The 21,526-nt window shown below is 45.2% G+C and overlaps 1 protein-coding gene across 1 annotated transcript in view; it reads left to right on the top strand.

The window, feature by feature from the left end:
- The first annotated feature begins 4,950 nt into the window (after positions 1-4,950).
- msh4 (mutS homolog 4) overlaps positions 4,951-21,526 on the top strand; it is a 115,619-nt gene continuing 99,043 nt past the window's right edge. Inside the window, exons 1-5 of the mRNA XM_059647700.1 lie at positions 4,951-5,093; positions 9,151-9,220; positions 11,518-11,632; positions 16,325-16,485; positions 20,704-20,814. Of these exons, the coding sequence (XP_059503683.1) occupies positions 4,951-5,093; positions 9,151-9,220; positions 11,518-11,632; positions 16,325-16,485; positions 20,704-20,814 (600 nt within the window). The remainder of the gene's footprint in view (positions 5,094-9,150; positions 9,221-11,517; positions 11,633-16,324; positions 16,486-20,703; positions 20,815-21,526) is intronic.

Below are 21,526 nucleotides of genomic sequence, written 5' to 3'. Positions count from 1 at the left end.
GAAAGCTTGTGATTTCAAATCAGCCTGATGAACTATAACTGGGTGTCATGTGACTCCTGACAGTGGGAATGAAGACACGTCGGCCAGACTGGATAATGAAAGCAATTTTCATTACCATTAATGAATAAGATGGGCTTTTGCTGCAATCATTTCATGGTAAACATTAGAGGAACTACCTTGCCAATTCAGAATCATGACCATAAAGAACCAAGAACAAGAGTAGGTCATTCAACCCTTCAGGCCTGCTGTTGTCATTAAACAAGATCATGGCTGATCCAACACTCCTCACATCTGCATTCCTGCCCCTTTCCCTGTAAGCCTTGATTCCCCTACTGATCGACAATCTATCTATTTCGGCCTTAAATGTACACAAGCATTCTACTGCCACAGTCCACTGTGGCAAGGAGTTCCAAAAACTGTCAACCTCATCTCAGTCTTCAATTGGCACACTTAATTCTAAGTTTATGCCCTCCAGTCCTAGACTCTCCTATGAGGAGAAACATCCTGTCAACATTTATCTGGTCAAGCCCCTCAAGAATCTTTAATGCTTCAATGAATTGAATTTAAATTCCACCATCGTCATGGGAGTAATCTGGGTCAGCAGTTCTAAAGACACTGAAGAAGCTCAATAGGACAAAGCAGCCACCTGACTGGCACCAGACCCCTAAACCTTCACTCCATCCATCAGATCACACTGTGTATTGTCTACAAGATGCACTGCAAAAATTCACCAAAGATCCTCAGGCAGCACCTTCCAAACCCACAACCATTTCCATCTAGAAGGTCAAGGGCAGCGGGTACATGGGAACACCACATCCTGCACATTTCCTGACAAGCCACTCACCGTCCTGAATTGCAAATATATCATCGTTCTTTCACTGTCACTGGATTGAAATCCTGGAACTCCCTCCCTAATGGCATTGTGGATCTAGCTAATGCTCATGGTCTTCAGCGGTTCAGAAGGCAGCTTCAGCATCGATTTCTCAAAGACACCTACGGAAGGACAATAATTGCTGGTGCAGCCAGTGATGCTCACCTCGCACAGAGAATAAAAACAGTCACTGAATGATTTCTCCCACTCTCTCTACGGATGCTGCCAGACCTGCTGAGTTCCTCCAGCAATTTCTCGTTTTTGTGCCTTTCGTTAATAACCCACTGATATTACCGCTGAGACACTGCCTTACCCTACAGAGCACGTGCGTCCTTCAGGCGTCTCTTCCCGCGCTCCCTCCGCGCGCATGTGCCAAGTTAATGGTCACGTGGTGCCAACTCCGCGCTTCCCACAAGGCGGGAGAGGCAGGGGGGAGACCGCGACGTCTTGGCCGCTGCTCGATGTTTCAGGACCCGCAAACGGTCGCCGCCGCCACCACCACCACCGTCCTTGCCCGCCCTCCGCGATATGCCTTCGGCTTGCTGGAGACACCCCGCAGCGCCGGGGGAGACCGAAGCGCTAGCTCTTCTACGGGGAGGCCGGCTTCAGGCTCGGCCTCGGAGCCGTCTCGCGGTCACCAAGCTCCCAGCGGTTTCACACCGAGCGGTGGCTCGTGCGGCAACGGTGGCCTGAGCCGAGGTGAGTGCGGCGGGGCCTTTAGAGGAAATGTTTTCACCAAGTGAGTGGTGGTACTCTGGAACTCGTTGCCTGTGAAGAAAGTAGAGGCAGAAACACATAATATTTTAGGAGTATTTAGGTGCACACTTGTGATGTCAAACCATGTAAAGCTGTGGACCAAGTGCTGGATAATGGGATTAGAATAACTATGTGCTTGTTTTAGACTGGTGTAGATTAGATTAGATTCCCTACAGTGTGGAAACAGGCCCTTCGGCCCAACAAGTCCACACTGCCCCTTGATATATCCCACCCAGACCCATCCCCCATAACCCACAAACCCCTGAACACTACGGGCAATTTCCCATGGCCGATCCACCCACCCTGCACATCTGTGGGAGGAAACCCAGGCAGACACGGGGAGAATGTGCAAACTCCACACAGACAGTCACCCGAGGCTGGAATTGAACCTGGGTCCCTGGCGCTGTGAGGCTGCAGTGCTAGCCACCGTGTCGTATGACTTAGAGTCATACAGCATGGAAACAGACCGTTTGGTCCGACTGGTCTGTGCCGACCAGTAATCTGACCTAGCCCCATTTGCTAGTTTTTAGCCCATGTCCCTCTGAACCCTTTCTATTCATGTACCCATCCATATGCCTTTTGAAATGTTGTAATTGTACCAGCTTCCAGCATCTCCTCTGGCAGATTGTTCCAACCACATACCACCTGTTGCATGAAAGAGTTACCCCTTGGGTTCTTTTTGAGTCTTTCCCCTCTCCCCTTAAATCTGTGCTTTCTAGTTTTAGACTCACCTAACATGTCAAAAAGGCCTTGATTTATCTGCTGAAGGACTTCTCTTGTACCATAGACATGTATGGCTACAAAGGGGAGATGATGGCCTAGTGACATTATTGCTGGACTGTAAACCCAGAGACCCAGATAATGTTCTGGGGACCCAGGTCCGAATCCCACGATGGCAGATGGTGGAATTTGAATCCAGTAAAACATCTGGAATTGAGAATTTAATGATGACTGTGAATCCATTGTCGATTGTCGGAAAAACCCATCTGATTCACCAATGTCCCTCAGGGCAGGAAACTGCCATCCTTACCTGGTCTGGCCTACACGTGACTCCAGACCCACAGCAAAGTGGTTGACTCATAACTTAGCTGTGGGGAATAAGTGCTGCCGAGTCAGCAACACCCTCATCCCATCAATGAATAAAGAAAAAAATTACTTAAAGTTAGTGGATGTTTTATTCATTACAATCCATCTTTATGTTTGTTTTGACAGAATCATATTTTGGTGATAAAAGTTCGAACATAGGGAACCAAAACCTGTTTCCATCCGTCTCGGCACAGAGCAGTTCTTCACTGAAGGGTTATGATGATACCAGAATAGGGAAGACACCTGCGTCCACTACCAGCAGCAGTCGCAATGCAAGACCCCCTTGCAAACTTCGTACTCCCCAGACTGGCCACTCAGGTTCATTGATAATTATTTTTATATCTCATCAAAGAAAAATTTAAATATATTCTTGCTCAGTAGTTCAATGCAACTTTTTAATTAGAATTGTTATCAAAACAAAAACATGGAGTGGCTGATAGACCCTTTTAATAGAAGGTCGTTTGACGAATTCCATTGAATTTACAACTCAGAAGTAGCCCATTCAGCTGTCATTGACAATATTCATGCTTCTCATTGTTCCATCCCATCCTACGTTATTTCAACTCTATCAGCACTGCTATTACCATCTCCATCTCTTCCACTTCAAACTCCCAGCATTTCTTTATCTCTGGGAAAATGAGATAGAGTCCTTGCAGGATGGGGTCTGTGTAGTGAAGATAGCTGTGGGAATCAATGGCTTTGTACTGGAGGGCAGTGAGTAGTTTATTCCCTGAAATGGAGTCAGGCAGATCATGAAAAGGAAGGGAAGTCTTGGAAATGGGCGATCTAAAAGTTATAGAGGAGTGGAAATTGGAGGCAAAATGAATGAAGTTTTCAAGGTCTTGCTGGGAGCACAAAGTGGCACCAAAGCAGTTGGTGTATCGAGAAAAGAGTTGTGGGACAGGATTGTTCCACATACCCCATAAAGAAGGATGCATAACTGTGCCCCATGCAGGTGCCCATAGCCACTCCTTTGACTTGGCAAAAGTGAGATGAATTAAAGGAGAAATAATTCAGTGAGAGAACAAGTCCACCCAGGTGGAGGAGAGTGCATGTGAATGGGGATTGTTCAGGCCTCTGGTTGACGAAGAAGCCGAGAGCTCTCAGACTTTTCTGGTGAGGAATGAAGTTATAGAGGGATTGGGCATCCTTGGTAATCGGGAGGAGGTTAGGGCCAGGGGACTGGAAATTGTCAATATGGTGGAGAGCATCAGAGGAATCATGAATGTAGGTGGGCAGGGCACAAGTGGAGAGAGGATAGTCTCAAAGTAGGAGGAAATGATCTCAATGAGGTGGGCTGATACTTTGGGCCTACTGGCTCTGTATGGCTTGTGGACTTTGGGAACGAGTTGGGAGACGACTAGGTGGGAGGTGGGGGTTTGGAGGGAAGATCTCCAGAGGTAATGAGACCGGTGACAGTCCTGGCAACAATGGCTTGACGTTCAGATCTGTCTCCATTTGAGGGGATAAACTGTCCACTGCCATCCATTGCAAAGCCACTCATTCCGGACGCTACCTTCTCTACAGCTTGTTGCACCCTACATGCTGCAAGGACTCCATCCTATTCTCCCAGTTCCTTTGCCTACGTCGCATCTTATCGAATGATGCCATCTTCCAAAGCATTGCTGCTGACATGGCTTGCTTCATCGATGACTGTGGTTTCCCACACACTGATTGATAGGGCCCTCAAACCCGTCCAACATATCACCCATGCTTACTTCCTTATCCTTTCTCATCACTCAATAGAGTAATCGGGTTCCCCTTGTCCTCACTTTTCGACCCAGCAGCTTCTGTATTCAAAGGATTATTCTCTGTCATTGAAGACAACTCCTGCTGAACACCACCAGCAAACACATCTTCCCCTCGCTCCTCCATCTACCTTTTGCAGGGATCGTTCCATCTGCGACACCCCACCCCATTTCCACAACCACCAACACCATTCCCCCCTCTTTGCAGTGTTTTCCATGTAACTGCAGAAAGTGCAACACTACCTTTCATTTCTTTCCTGCACACCATCCAAGGGCCTAAACAGTCTTTCCAGGTGAAGCAGCATTTCACCTGTACCTCCTCCAATCTTGTGTATTGTCATCACTGCACCCTATGTGGCCTACTCTACACTGGAGAAACCAAACACAGACCGAGCGACAACTTTGCAGAACATCTCCGGTCTGTGCACATGCAGGACCCTGACTTTCCCATAGCCAGTCACTTTAACACAGCGTCCTGCTCGCACGGCCATGTCTGTTCTCGACATACTGCGGTGTTCCTGTGATTCACAGCGCAAACTGGAGCAACAACAACTCATCTTCAGAATAGGCATTTTACAGCCTTTTGGACTTCAGTTCAATATGGAGAATATTGAGTTCAACACCTTTAATTGGTGAGCCATTTCTTCCCTTTTAGCTTTTTATCATGTCTTCCACTCCCAACATCCCAGTTACTGCCCTTTCAAATCTGGCTGGAGACACCATAGTTCTGCCATTTTCAGATTCCAATCACTTAATTTGAACAATTCACGTTTTTTTCTCCACCAGCACCCTATATGCACTACCCCCGTGCCTCCCCGCAAACTATAGTGTAAATGCTGAACCCTCCACACTTTACTTCAGCTCTGAATAAGAGTCATCTGGACTTGAAACGTTAGTTGCTGTCTCTCTGTGGATGCTGTCTGACTTGCTGTAATCTCCTGCATTTGTTGTTGTCAGTACAGATTCTAGCATCTGCAGTATTTTGCTCCTGCTCTCAGCAATCAGAGGACCCAATTTAATGGTGATTGAGTAGAATTTGTTTATAAGCCAAATTGTTGTGATCTGGAATGTGCTGCCTGAAAACATGATGGAAACAGATTCAATAATAATTTTAGGCAGAGAATTGAATAAGTGGGGAAAGAGCAGAGGAATAGGATTAACTGAGTAGTATTTTTCAGAGAATCAGCTTGGGATGGAATTGCCTTTTTCTGCACAGTGTTTCTATGGTTTATATTAGCAAACTGTCTTAATGTCTTGAACTTTGATTTGATTCCAGACCACATTATAATTGAGGAAAAACTAAGCCACAGAGACTATTTTGAAACCACATCATAGTGAACCTGGTCACTAACTATGCATCATAATATTTTATATGGAACAAATGCAGAAAAATAGTATATCTTTCAGATAGTTATACTCTCAAAATATTGAGATGGCTCCATTTCCTCTACACAATTTTTAATTAAATTTGTGCGCAAACAGTAATTTCAGGCACGCGCGTGAACCCATGAATCAAAAACAGCATCCAATGTCTCAAAGTTACTCAAAATATTAACTTTTTTTTCTCTCTTGCAGCTGGTTACCATAAAATTATCATTGAGTTTTATTAAAGCCCATCTGGTTTACTGACGTCGTTTTGGGGAAGGAAATCTTCTATCCTTACCCAGTCTTGTGACTTCAGAACCACAGAAATTTCTCTCTTAACTGGTCTTTGAAATGGCCCAGCAAGCAGCATCCTTATCCCATGATAGATGAAGAAGAGCACCAATCGGGAGGTACAACATTTAGAAATTCTCCAGTGAATAACTCATTTCCCATCTTTTCAATGCCTGTCCATCATTTACACAACACGAATCAGGAGTGTTGGAATAACCAAAACAGAATCCCCCTTGTCCTCAAGTACCACCCCACTAACCTCCAAATCCACCGCATCATCTTCTGACATTTCTGCCATCTGCGACCTGACCTCACTACCAAAGACATTTTTCCCTCCCCACCCTTATGTGCTTTCCAGACGGGCCACTTCCTCCGTGACTCCCTTGTCCACTCCACACTCCTCTCCAGCCCCACCACCCCTGACACTTTTCCCTGCAACCGAAGCAAGTGCCACGCCTGCCCCTGTACCTTCTCCCCCAGCGCCGCCGCCCCCCCCCCACCCACACACACACACACACACACCTGCATCCGAAGAAGACTTTTTTCACATCAAATAGATGTTCACCTGTACATATGTTAATGTGATACGCGGTATCCGCTGTTCCCATTGTGGCCGCCCCTACATCGGGGAAACCAAATGGAGGCTTGGGGACCACTTTGCGGAACACCTACGCTCAGTTCTCAACAAACAACTACACCTCCCAGTCGTGAACCATTTCATCTCCACCCACCCTCACCATTCCTCGGATGACATGTCCATCTGGGCCTCCTGCATTCCCACAATGACGCCACCGGAAAAATGCAGGAACAGCATCTCACATTTCGCTTGGGAACCCCGCAGCCCAAGGGTATCAATGTGGACTTCACAAGCTTCAAAATCTCTCCTTCCCCCAACCACATGCCAAAACCAGCCATTTAGTCCCCGCCTCCCTAACCATTCCCCCCACCTCAAGCCCCACCCTCATCTCCTACCCACTAACCTTATCCTGCCCCTTTGAGCTGTCTGCCCTCCCTAACTTCCCACCTACATTCACCTTCACTGTCTCTAACCCTGCCTCTTTGACCTATCCGTCTCCTCTAACCCTATCTTCTCCTTTTATCCATCTTCTATCTGCCTCCCCTTACCTCCCTATTTATTTCAGAATCCCCTTCCCCCTCCCCCATTTCTGAAGAAGGGTCCCAACCTGAAACATCAAACTTTTCTGCTCTTCTGATGCTGCTTGGCCTGCTGTGTTCATCCACCTTCACACAGTGTTAACTCAGTGTTGGTATCAAGATACAGGACAAAGTAACCCATTATTGGAAATTTAGTAACTTCGGTTTTTATTCCCCTCATCACTATTACACAGGCTGCAACTCACCAAGAGCGCTCCAGCAGCATCTTTCAAATCTGTGACCTCTACCCTTGAAGGACACGAGCAGGAGACTCACGGAAACACGTTCAGCTACAAGTTCCTTTGCTAATCACACCTCATCCGACTTGAAACTATAATGCCTTTCTACACTGTTGCTAAATCAAAATTCTGAAACTCCTGAACCAAACTGCAGCGATTCAAGCAGGCAGGTCATCACCATCTTCTGGACAACTAGGGATATGCAATAAATGCTGGCCAAGTTAGCACTGCCCACATCACATTGATGAATTAAAAATAATTCAATCTTGCATTCTTTTAAGTGTTTTACATGTTATTGTATGGGTATCCTAGCTTGCCAGGTAAATGGTACAGCTTTTCACAGCTGGATTTGTTATTTTTAATAAAGTGTGTGAATACAATGGTTCAAGATGGCAGCTCACCACCATATTCTCAAGGGCAACTAGGGTCAGGCAATAATTGCAAGCCGGCCTGTGTCTCCCACATCCTGCAAATTAATTAAACAATACTGCTGTAAAGTGCCTAAGTGAGAAATGAGTTGTTATTCATCAAGCTTGCTTTCCACTTTGATGGACCACTGCAGAAGGTTCAGGATAGAATTGCTAGTGAAAGAATCAGGGTGGTTTATTGAAATGGCAAGCAATTGCAAAGTTGAAGTCATTCCTATAGACTAAACGTAAGTGTTCTGGAAAATAACAGGAGCATGAAAATTAGAGCTCTGCTCATCAACTACAGCTCCGCCTTCAGCACTCTTATCCTCTCCAGACTGATCTCAAAACTCTAAGACCTAGGTCTCAGCTCGGCCATCTGCAACTGGATCTTTAGCTTTCTGACCCATAGTCCCCAATTGGTCAATCTGTGAAGATAGACTAACAGCACTTGCTCCATGATTTCCCTCAACACTGGAGCGCCCCTGTAAGGATGTGTGTTAGCCCCTTACTGTACTCCCAGTACACCTGCGACTGTATATCCAAATTCTGAAGGAACAGCATCTGCAGGTTTGCTAATGACATGACCATGGTAGGACAGAAGTGAAACAACAATGAGTCAGAATACAGGAAGGAGATTGACGGTTTGGTGGCCAGGTGCAATGACGACAATGCCTCTCAATGACGGCAAAACAAAAGAACTGATAATTGATTTCATCAGTGGAACTGAGGTTCGAGAGGGTTGCCAGTGTCAAGTTCCTAGGAGTGATGATAACTGACGGTCTCCTTCACACATAGATGCGGCGAACAAGAAGGCACAACAGTACCTCCCCTTCCTCAGGTGGCTCAAGAAATTTGACAAGTCTCCAATTTTTACAGATGCACAGTAGACAGCATACTATCCGAGTCCATAATGACGTGCTATGGAAGCTGCTGTGCCTGGGACTGTAAGAAACTGTAGAAGATTGTGTGCACAGCCCAGATCGTCACCGAAACCAAACACGTATCTATGGATTCTGTGTACACTACTTGTTGCCTTGGAAATGCTGCCAACATTATCATCCTGGTAATGCTCTCCTACATCAGGCAGAAGATACAAAAGTTTGAACGTGCAAGAACTGGTTCAAGAACAGCTTATTCCCTGCCATTATTGGTCTGAAGAATGGACTGTCTAACTATAAATAATGTAGATCTTATTGATGTTGATCTTGCTTTGCGCACCTCTTGTGCAGTTTAACCTGCATGCCTCGCTCTGTCCAAACACCCAATGATCTCTACATCTTTGCTTACTATGATCTGCCAGTACTGTGCACAAAGCTTTTCCCAGTACTTAGGTACACGTGACAATAAGTCAAATCAAATCAAATTAGCAGTCGCTCAGTCAGTGTTTGATCTTGCCAATGTAAAGAAGACTGAGTTGTGAGCAGTGATTGTAATAGACTAGATAGAGAGAAGTACAAGTAAAATGTTGCTGTAAGTGCCTTGATGAGACGTCGTCTGAAGCACTTTTGTGTAACTATTTGAGATGAGTGTAGGGGGAGGGGCTTAGATTAGTTCACTGGTCAGCGCAACATCGAGCGCCAAAGGGCCTGTTCTGCGCTGCATTGTTCTATGAGTACCATTACATGAGAAGCAGTCAGAACAGGTTCATTTCATTCATAAGTAGCGTGAAAAGCTTATGCTGTAAAGAAAGGCTGAATAGGGTAAATGTTTACCCATTGGAGCTGAGAAAAATGAGAGGTGAGCTTATTGAAATGTATATGGTCCTGACGGGTTTTTTTTTTCGCTAATGGAATTACCTTCTGGAACTACTGCAGTGCACATGCTGTAGTTGGATCCACAATGCTGTTAGGGAAGGAATTCCAGGATTTTGACCCAGCGACACTGAAACAGTGGCGGTATATTTCCATTGTCAGGAGGGTTGATGGCTTGGAGGCCTACTTGCACGTGGGAGTGTGTGGATGTATCTGCTGCCTGTGTCCTTTTACATGAAATTGGTCATGGGTATGAAACGTGCTGTCTCGGGATCTTGGGCAAATTTCTGCAGTGCACCTTGGATCAGAGAGGTGAAGTGAGCGGGGAAGAAGTGGGCAAATAGTGTGTTTAATGTGGGAAAATGTGAAGTTGGTCATTTTGGAAGGGAGCACAAAAGCAGAGTATTAGAAAAACTGCAGAAGACTGCAACATATAAGTTTTGCAGGACTCATGCATGAAACACAGAATGCTAGGACACAGGTGCAGCAAGTAATCAGGAAGGCTAATGGAATGTTGGCCCTCCTTTCAAGCAGTTTGGAGTATAACAATAAGGCAATTTTACTGCACCTATACTGGGTGCTGATGGGACCTCAGAAGGAGTACTGTGTAGTGTTACTTCCCTTATTTAAAGAACAATATAATTTTATTGGCGGCAGTTCAGATAAGGTTCACTAGGATGATTCCCGATATGGAGGGATTGCTTTGTGAGCAAAGCCTAAACAGGTTGGGAATCAACTCAGAGTTCAGAAGAACGAGAAGTGATTTCATTGAAACATTGGATTCTTAAGGGTCCTGTCACGGTAAATGCTAAGAGGATGCTCTCCCCTCATGGGAGAGTCTAGGACCAGAGGGCGTACTCTCAGAATTAAGAAGTGCCAATTTAAGACTGAAATGAGAAGGAATTTTTGACAGTCTTTGGAACTCCTTGCCACAGAGAGCCCTTGTATATATATTTAAGGTAGAGACAGATAGATTTGTGATGAGTCAGGCAGCGAAGGGTTATGAAGAAATGGCTGTGAGGAATGTTGGATTAGCGATGACCCTATTAAATGCTGGAGCAGGCTCTGGGCTGAATGGCCTACTCCTGTTCCTATTTCTTGTGGTCTTATTGTGATCTTGTAGATAGTACACACTGATGCGCTGAGTGTCAGTGGGTGAACGAGTGGATGTTTATGGATGTGCTGCCATTCAGGCAGGCTACTTTGTCCTGGATGGTGTCAGGCTTCTTGACTATTTTTGGAGCTGCACTCTTCCAGTGTTCCATCACACTCTTGACTTATTCCTTTAGATGATGGACAGGCTTTGGGGAGTCAGGAAGTGAGTTACTCACTGCAGTATTCTTAACCTCTGATCTACACTTCCAGCCATTGTTTTATGTGGCAAGTCCAGTTGAGTTTTTGATTAATTTATAACCCCAGGCCATTAAGAGTAGGTTTTCAGTGATGATAACACCATTGAATATCAAGAGGCGGTGGTTGGATTGTCTGTTATTGGAGATGGGCAGTCCATTGTATGGTGTGAAGATACTTGCCACTTGTCAGCCCAAACCTGGCTATTGTATAGGTTTTGTTGCGTTTGAATGTAGATTATTTCAATACCTGATGAGTCACAAATATTGTTGAACATTGTGCAATCATCATCAAACATGTCCACTTCTGACCTTATGACGGAGAGTAGGTAATTACGAAGCATCTGAAGACGGACCCAGGACACTATCCTGAGGAACTGCTGCAATGATATCTGGAGCCAAAATGATTGACCTCTGACAGCTACAACCATCTTAAACATGCCAAGGTAGAATTCTAATAAGCGGCGAGTTTGTTTCCGATTCCCATTAATTTCAGTTTTGCTTGGACTCAGTGATGGCACACTTGGTTAAATGTGGCCTTGGTGCCAAGGGCTGGCAGTCTCACCTAATCTCTGGAATTGAGCTGTTTTGTCCATATTCAAATGAAGGCTGTAAGTGAATACAGGAGCTGAATGGCCCCAGTGGAACCCTAACTTGGCGTCTTTGAGCAGGTGCTGCTTGATAGCACTGTTGATGACAACTTCCATCACTTTACTGATGATCGAGTGTAGATGGGGCGGCAATTGCATGGATTGGATTTGTGCTTTTTATGTACAGGATAGACATACATGGGCAATTTTTCACAATGTTGGGTAGAATTCGATGTAGCTGTACTGGAACAGCTTGCCATGTGTTGTGAAGGTTCTGGAACACGTCTTAGTACTGTTGCCAGAATGTTGTCAGGGTCCATTGCCTTTGCAGTACCTAGTTTCGCCACCCTTTCTTTGTCACATTGTACAAACCATATTGGCTGAAGACTGGCATGATGCTGGGAACCATTGGAGGAGGTTGATTGGCTGAGTACTGCAAAGGTGTTTCCTCTGAAGGGTAGTATAGAATTTGTGGACGTGGTTTAAGAATAAGCAGTATCTCTTCTAAGAAAATGTTGAGGGGGATGGGAAACTGAGGTGTAGTTCCAGTATACAGGAGGAACAGAGTAGGGAGGACATGGGCAGGAGGTCACAGGAGTGTGCTGGCAGACAGCAAGCTGTTTTGAAGTGTGTCTACTTCAATGCCAGGAGTATCTGGAATAAGGTAGGTGAACTTGCAGCATGGATAGGTACCTGGGACTATGATGTTGTGGCCATTTCAGAGACGTGGATAGAACAGGGTCAGGAATGGATGTTACGGGTTCCAGGGCTTAGATCTTTCATTAAAATCAGGGAAAGTGGTAAAAAAGAGGGAGGTGTGGGTTTGTTAGTCAAGGACAGTATAACGGTGGCTGAAAGAACTTTTGACAAGGACTCGTCTACTGAGGTGGTATGGGCTGAGGTCAGAAACGGGAGAGGAGAGATCACACTGCTGGGAGTTTTTTATAGGCCTGTGCAAAGTTCCAGGGATGTGGAGGAGAGGATTTGGCAAAACAATTCTTGGCAGGAGTGAAAGGAACAGGCTGGTCATTACAGAAGCCTTGAACTTCCCTAACATTGACTGGAATTGCTATAACTCTAGTACGTCGGATGGATCAGTTTTTGTCCAGTGTGTGCCGGACGGTTTCCTGACACAGTATGTCGAAGGGCCGACAAAAGGGTAGGCCACACTGGATCAGGTACTTGGTAACGAAGCAGGCCAGGTGTATGATTTAGTGGTAGGTGAGCACTTTGGAGAGAATGATCATAATTCGGTTACGTTTAGATTAGCAATGGAAAGGGGTAGGAACATACCACAAAGCAAGAGTTGTGGATGGGGGAATGGCAATTATAATGCGATTAAGCAAAACTTAGGAGGCATGGAATGGGGACAATTGAAATGTGGAGCTGGTTTAAGGAACAGATATTGCATGCCCTTGACAGGTATGTCCCTGTCAGGCAGGGAGGAAGTGATAAGGTAAGGGAACCGTGGTTTCCTAAAGAAATTATATCTCAATTGTTAAGTGGAAGATCGAGGCTTATGTGATGATGAGACGAGATGGCTCGGACAAGGCGATAGAGAATTACAGATTAGCTAGGAAGGATTTAAAGAGAGAGTTAAGAGCAAGGATGGGACATGACCAGACATTAGCAGGTCGAGCAAGTTTTGAGAAGATTTGTAGCTCAGCTTGAGGCTCTGGATGTGAGTTTGCTCGCTGTGCTGGAAAGTTTTCAGACGTTTATTCACCATTCTAGGTAACATCATCAGTGAGCCTCCAGTGAAGCGCTGGTGTTATGTCCCGCTTTCTATTTATCTGTTTAGGTTTCATTGGGTTGGTGATGTCATTTCCTGTTCTATTTCTCAGAGGATGGTAGATGGGCTCCAAATCAATGTGTCTGTTGATGGAGTTCCGGTCGGAATGCAGTGCTTCTAGGAATGCTTGTGCGAGTCTCTGTTTGGCTTGTCCTAGGATGGATGTGTTGTCCTAGTCAAAGTGGTGTCCTTCCTCATGTGTATGTAAGGATACTAGTGATAGTGAGTCATGCCTTTTTATGGCTAGTTGATGTTCATGTATCCTGGTGGCTAGCTTTCTGCCTGTTTTTTGTAGTGCTTGTCACAGTTCTTGCAAGGTATTTGTAAATGACGTTTGTTTTGCTTGTTGTCTGTATAGGGTCATGCAAGTTCATTAGCTGCTGTTTTAGTGTGTTGGTGGGTTTGTGGGCTACCATGATGCCAAGAGGTCTGAGTAGTCTGGCAGTCATTTCTGAGATGTCTTTGATGTAGGGGAAAGTGGTTATGGTTTCTGGGCCCGTTTTGTCTGTTTGTTTGGGTTTGTTGCTGAGAAATCGGTGGACTGTGTTCATTGGTTACCCGTTCTTTTTGAACTCCATAAACAAACACATTGATTTGGAGCCCATCTACCACCCTCTGAGAACAGGAACAGGAAATGACATCACCAATGCAGGAAGTGACATCAACCCAAGGAAGCCTAAACAGATAAATAGAAAGCGAGACATAACACCAGTGCTTCATCGGAGGCTCACTGATGATGTTACCTAGAATGGTGACAAAACGTCTGAAAACCAACCTTCCAGCTCAGCGAGCAAACTCACATCCATTATCAGGTAGAATAAAGGAGAACCCTAAAGCTTTCTGTTGGTATGTGAGGAATAAGAGGATGACTAGGGTAGGAATAGGGCCAGTCAAAGGCATAAGTGGGAAGTTGTGTGTGGACCCTGTGGAGATCGGAGAGGTGCGAAATGAATATTTCTCATCTGTTTTCACGCAGGAAAAGGAGAATATTGTAGAGGAGAAGACTGATTTACAAGCTACTAGAATTGAAAGGATTGAGGTTAGTAAGGAGGATGTGTTATCGATTCTAGAAGGTGTGAAGGTAGATAAATCCCCTGGGCCGGATGGGATTTTTCCGAGGATTCTCTGGGATGCTAGGGAGGAGGCGGCGGAGCCTTTGGCCTTGATCCCTGAGTGCTCATTGTCTACAGGTTTAGTACTAGAGGACTGGAGGATTGCAAATGTTGTGCCCGTGTTCAAGAAGGGCAGTAGAGATGACCCAGGTAATTATAGACCTGTGAGACTTACGTCTGTTGTAGGAAAAGTTTGGAAAGGATTATAAGGTAGGATTTATAATCATTTAGCAAGCAACAGTTTGATTGGAGATAGTCAACATGGATTCGTCAAGGGCAGGTCGTGTCTCACAAACCTCATTGAGCTTTTTGAGAAGGTGACCAAGCCTGTGGATGCAGGTAAGGCAGTTGACGTGGTGTACATGGACTTCAGTAAAGCTTTTGGTAAGGTTTCACATCTGCCATTTCTGTGACCAAGTCACCAATTTGTCTATGTCATGGAACATTATAGCACAGTACAGGCCCTTCGGCCCTCGATGTTGTGCTGACCTGTCATTCCAATCTCAAGCCCATCTAATCTACACTATTCCATGTACATCCATATGCTTATCCAATGACGACTTAAATGTACCTAAAGTTTGTGAATCTACTACCGTTGCAGGCAAAGCGTTCCACTCCCTTACTACTGTCTGAGTAAAGAAACTACTTATGACATCTGTCCTATATCTTTCACCCCTCAATTTAAAGATGCCGCATGGGACTTTACCAAATGCGTTACTGAAGTCCATATAAACTACGTCTACATCTCTTCCCTCATCAGTTATCTTTGTCATCTCTTCAAAAAGTTCGATCAGGTTCGTGAGCCATGACCTTCCTTATACTAAACTATGCTGCCTGTCGCTCACTAGTCCATTTTCTTCCAAATGTGCATATATCCTGCTCGTCTGTATCCTGTCCAAGAGCTTCCCCACCACAGACGTCAGATGCAATTGCAATTTATGATACCCAAAACTTCCCCCTTTAATATATTGACATTCTCTAGAATATTCACCCCGATCTCAGCAGCAGTCATGTCCTCGGTGAATACTGATACAAAATACTTACTGGGGAGCTCACCCACTTCCTGTTGTTCCACATACAACTTCCCTCTGTCCTTGAGGGGGCCTACTCCTTGCTACCCTCTTTCTTCTAACATATGCATAAAAAGCTTTGGGATTCCCTCTGACCCTGTTTGCTAAAGGCATTTCCTTTTAGTCTTACTGATTATGCATTTAAGTTCCTTCCTAATTTCTCCATACCCCTCAAGTGCTTTGTCTGTTTGTAACTACCTAGATCTATTGTATGCTTCCTTTTGACAAAGTTTACAGATTCCCTTGTCATGCATGGTTCCTGGATCCTGCCATTCCTATCCTTCAGTTTTGCAGGCACATGCATGTCCTGCACTTAAGCAACTGGTCTTTAAAAGCTCCCTATGTGCCAGATGTAGTTTTGCTGTCAAATAACAGCCCCCAATCCACATTCCCCATATATGTCCCATATAATTGTAACTTACTGTGTCTCAAATCATATGCACTCTCCATTCAAAACCCAAATGCAAGTTTTAATTTAAACTTCCAGTGTAACACTGAATAAAAAGGATTTGTTAATGCAAAATCACATTTTTGTAAGACACCATTAGACTGAACTGTTCACCTTTGAAGTGGGATTACTACCATTTCAGTTTACTTTTCGTTAAACTATGGCTTGTGTTTACATGAACACATATAATTTTTCGATGGAAGGTTTGAAAGTGCACTCTTGTAGATGGTGCATTTAGACTTATTCAGTTGTTACATTTGTAGTTTTGTTTATACATTTTCTTGTATGCAGTTACCTCCTCGTCAGCAGTCTCAGCTCATGTTGCATCAGTAATTGTAGCTGTAGTGGAGGGGCGTGGGCTTGCTCGGGGTGAAATAGGAATGGCAAGCATTGACCTGAAGAGCCCTGAGTTAATATTGTCCCAGTTTGCAGACAACTCTACATACGCGAAGGTAATGCATTTAACAAATAAATTTACATTTGCTTATGTTTCCCATGCCCTTCTTGAGATTATTGTACATTTACATAGAATCAGAGATTTTAACAGCGCAGAAGGAGGCTTGGTGTGACTGTGCCACAACTTCATGCAGTCTGTCATTCAGCTGCTACTGTGTTTATGAGGAAGTTAGATGAGAAAGATGAGAGGAGGGATGAACAATAAATATAACTCGCTACCCCGGGAGTATCTCCCACATCCCAAAAATCCCTCAATGATCAATAATTATATTTTTTTTATCATCAGAACAAATTTTTGAGACTGTTACAGAAGAGAAACTGTTTCCACTGTCAGAAAGATCAGAGACACAGATTTAAAGCAATTGGCAAAGGAAGTGGAAGAAAAGAGATGAGACTTTAAGTTGTTAAGATCTGGAATGCACTGCCTGAAAGACAGTCAGTAACAGCCTACTGGAGGGAATTGAATAAATACTTCAAAAGGAAAAGAAATGCAGGGCAAGGGCTGGCTCTTTCCAAGAGCCAGGACATGCTTGATGGGTCCAGTGGTATCCATAATTCTGTGTGTAGAATCACACTAAGGTCAGACCAGGAGGACATCGATAATGCATTTGGGTCTTTTTTCGCAATTTGGCCATTTGCACGGTAATTTCCTTCTGTTCCAAGTCCATTAATTCCCAGATAGTTTTGAATCAGTCCCAGAAATTATGAAAATGTAATTTGAACTCACACCTCTACTGCAGTGCTGAAACCACTAAATCAGCACGTACTCAGATAATTGTATAAAGAAAGCAATTACTGACCCAGCAGACACTGGACACTGTGGAATACCTACTTAATACATTTTAGAATGTGAGTAAAATATGTCCTAAGATACAGGTAAAATGATTCTTGCATAACGTGTTTTAAATACTGAGATGATATGATAATTCATTGAATCCCTACATTGTGGAAACAGGCCATTTGGCCCAACAGGCCCACGCAGATTCTCCGAAGAGTATCCCACCCAGATTTATCTCAGCACACCCCCCAACCTTATCCCTGTAACATTGCGTTTCCCATGGCTAATCCAACTAACGTACACACTTGTGGACACTATGGGCAATTTAGCATGGCCAGTCCCCCTTTTCCCGCATATTTTTGGACTATGGGAGGAAACCAGAATGCCCAGAGGAAACTCATGCAAACACAGGGAGAATGTGCAAACTCCAAACAGACAGTCACCCAAGCCTGGAATTGAACGCAAGTCCCTAGCACTGTGAGGCAGCACTGCTAACCACTGATCCGCTGTGCCGCTCCTGAAAGCAAGTGCCTCAAATATCCTGGTGGCCAGATAGTTATCAGAGTAGTGAAGATTAGATTTACACTTTGAAACAATTATGTAGGATTCCAGAAGCAGCAAACTCTGTGTGAATTACCCAGGTAGTTGAAGATTCCGATAGGCAATTCCCACTGAAGTCCTCCAAAAGAATCCGTTAAAACCAGAGAATTCAGCAGGTTCTGCTCCCATTAAAGGTTACCCAGGAAATTTAGTCAATCTCCTAACTGTTAAGCTGACCACTTAAATATTAAGCTTACTACCCACCCCCACCACTTACCACACTTACCTTACACTTTCTCAGATTCTACAGCCACTAATGAGGTTCCTCCATAGCCCCTCTCCAAAACAACTTGTCACCAGCCTGCGATAACAAAGTGTGAAGCTGGGTGAACACAGCAGGCCAAGCAGCATCTCAGGAGCACAAACGCTGACGCTTCGGGCCTAGACCCTTCATCAGAGAGGGGGATGGGGAGAGGGTTCTGGAATAAATAGGGAGAGAGGGGGAGGCTGACCGAAGATGGAGAGAAAAGAAGATAAGTGGAGAGGACAGTATAGGTGGGGAGGTAGGGAGGGGATAGGTAGGTCCAGGGAAGACAGACAGGTCAAGGAGGCGGGGTGAGGTTTGTAGGTAGGAAATGGAGGTGCGGCTTGAGGTGGGAGGAAGGGATAGGTGAGAGGAAGAACAGGTTAGGGAGGCAGGGACAAGCTGGGCTGGTTTTGGGATGTAGTGGGGTAAGGGGAGATTTTGAATCTTGTGAAGTCCACATTGATACCATTGGGCTGCAGGTTCCCAAGCGGAATACAAGTTGCTGTTCCTGCAACCTTTGGGTGGCATCATTGTGGCACTGCAGGAGGCCCATGATGGACATGTCGTCTGAGGAATGGGAGGGGGAGTTAAAATGGTTCGCGACTGGGAGGTGCAGTTGTTTATTGCAAACCGAGCGGAGGTGTTCTGCAAAGCGGTCTCCAAGCCTCCGCTTGGTCTCCCCAGTGCAGAGGAAGCCACACCGGGTACAGTGGATACAGTATACCACATTAGCAGATGTGCAGGTGATCATCTGCTTAATATGGAACGTCATCTTGGGGCCTGGGATGGGGGTGAGGGAGGAGATGTGGGGGCAAGTGTAGCACTTCCTGTGGTTGCAGGGGAAGGTGCCGGGTGTGGTGGGGTTGGAGGGCAGTGTGGAGCGGACAAGGGAGTCATTGAGAGAGTGGTCTCTCCAGAAGGCAGACGAGGATGGGGATGGAAAAATTGTCTTGGGTGGTGGGGTCGGATTGTAGACAGCAGAAGTGTCGGAGGTTGATGCGTTGTATCCGGAGGTTGGTGGGGTGGTATGTGAGAATGAGGGGGATCCTCTTGGGGCGGTTATGGCGGGGGCGGGGTGTGAGGGATGTGTTGCGGGAGACACGGCCAAGGGCGTTCTCAACCAGTGCGGGGGGAAAGTGGTGGCCCTTGAAGAATGTGGACATCTGGAATGTGCGGGAGTGGAATGCCTCATCCTGGGAGTAGATGCGGCGGAGGCGGAGGAATTGGGGATAGGGGATGGAATTTTTGCAGGAGAGTGGGTGGGAGGAGGTGTATTCTAGGTAGCTGTGGGAGTCGGTGGGCTTGAAATGGATATCAGTTTCTAGCTGGTTACCTGAGATGGAGACTGAGAGGTCCAGGAACGTGAGGGATGTGTTGGAGATGGCCCAGGTGAACTTGAGGTTGGGGTGGAAGGTGTTGGTGAAGTGGATGAATTGTTCGAGCTCCTCTGGGGAGCAAGAGGTGGCGCTGAAACAGTCATCAATGTACCGGAGGAAGAGGTGGGGTTTGGGGCCTGTGTAGGTGCGGAAGAGGGACTGTTCCACGTAACCTACAAAGAGGCAGGCATAGCCTGGGTCCATGCAGGCCCACGCTTGGTTCACAGTAAACAACTGCACCTCCCAGTCGCGAACCATTTTAACTCCACCTCGCATTCCTCAGACGACATGTCAATCATGGGCCTCCTGCAGTGCCGCAATGATGCCACCCGAAGGTTGCAGGAACAGCAATTCATATTCCGCTTGGGAACCCTGCAGCCCAATGGTATCAATGTGGACTTCACCAGCTTCAAAATCTCCCCTTCCCCCACAGCATACCAAAACCAGCCCAGCTCGTTCCCTCCCCCCACTGCATCCCAAAACCAGTCCAGCTTGTCCCCGCCTCCCTAACCTGTTCTTCCTCCCACCTATCCCTTCATCCCCCCTCAAGCCGTACCTCCATTTCCTACCTACTAACCTCATCCCGCCTCCTTGACCTGTCCGTCTTCCCTGGATCTACCTATCCCCCCTACCTCTCCACCTATACTGTCCTCTCCACCTATCTTAGGTTTCGTCGATACATTCACATCACTTCTATGATGCTTTGATCTTTTGATAAATTCTGTTTCCGATGCCACCTTTCACTAACACTTGAAGAAGGAGCAAGACTCTGAATGCTTGTGTCTTCAAATAAACCTGTTGGACTATTACCTGGTGTTTTGACCTTCCTTCTGATAGGCATAACTCTATAATTCTGAAATCATTCTTGTCATGGGCAAGTCTCATCCCTTTCTGATACAAGAGTCTGCATATGTGTTTTTCAGCTGGATTCTCTAGATAGCACTGAGATGTGAAAATCTGCCTGATTTGTTTCAATTTGCTGTCCCAGGCGTGTTCAGTTTGATTGCAGTAATCCAGCTGCAGTAGCAAAACAGACGATGAGCTGAATTAGGATCCTCCTTGCTTATGTAGTGCAGTTTTATAATGCTTCATTGGTATTAATTTATATATACATTGCTTATTGCTGAAGTAAAAATAATTATGAAAAATTAAATGGGTTTGAATCATGTATTTAATTGGATGGGTCACTTCCCGCCTTATGTTTGTTTTACAGGTTATTACCAAGTTGCAGATTTTAACACCATTAGAAATTATTATGCCAAATACTGCTTGTGATAAAGGAAGTGGGACTAAGCTGTTTTCTCTTATCACAGAAAATTTTAAAGTAAGAATGGTATAGTTTGTCAACAGTATTTTTATTCTGTGTTTAGGGTTTTAGACATAATAGTTGATTTTACAATATCTCTACAACTCTGTGAGATTTCTAACCTCCAGTTTTGCCATCTTGCTGACTGTTTTTGTATCACTATTGGCAACCATACATCAGCCAACTGAAATTGCTGTGACCACCCAGCTCCTTATCCTCCCTAAATGATGAAGAGAAACTATGGGATGCTGTCTCAGGATAATGATAGAATTGATTGGCAGAACAGGCTCAATGAATTGTATGGCATGCTCTTGCTCCTGTTTTCTCCCACATGATCTTTGGGCTTGACGGTTCTGTTAGCAGTTGGCCTCCAGGGTTTTCCAAGAGCCCTGATGCCAGTGGAGAGGTACATACCCAACCCATCCCCTGATCCTAAAGATCCTTAGAGTGGGCAGGTCAGTGCAGGAAGTGTGCTTGGGTCACACATAGAACTCATATAGGAAAGCAGTGTACAATTTCTCATTATAGCAACAAATAACAGTAACTTATACCAGAACTTTAACATTGCAAAATCCTCCTATGGTACTTCACAGAAGGGTGATCAATTAAAATGTGACACACTTAAGGGACTGTTATGACAAGGGATCAAATTGGCAAGCTTTAAGAATCTGCCTTCAAGGAGACAGAAAGGCAGATAGACAGAGATTTAAGAACAGAATTTCAGAGCTTA

This window comes from Stegostoma tigrinum, chromosome 8 (assembly GCF_030684315.1).
Source record: "Stegostoma tigrinum isolate sSteTig4 chromosome 8, sSteTig4.hap1, whole genome shotgun sequence".
In the NCBI taxonomy this organism is placed as follows: Eukaryota; Metazoa; Chordata; class Chondrichthyes; order Orectolobiformes; family Stegostomatidae; genus Stegostoma; species Stegostoma tigrinum.
Note: the sequence above shows the minus strand (reverse complement) of the source record. Positions and strands in the feature narration are given on the sequence as shown.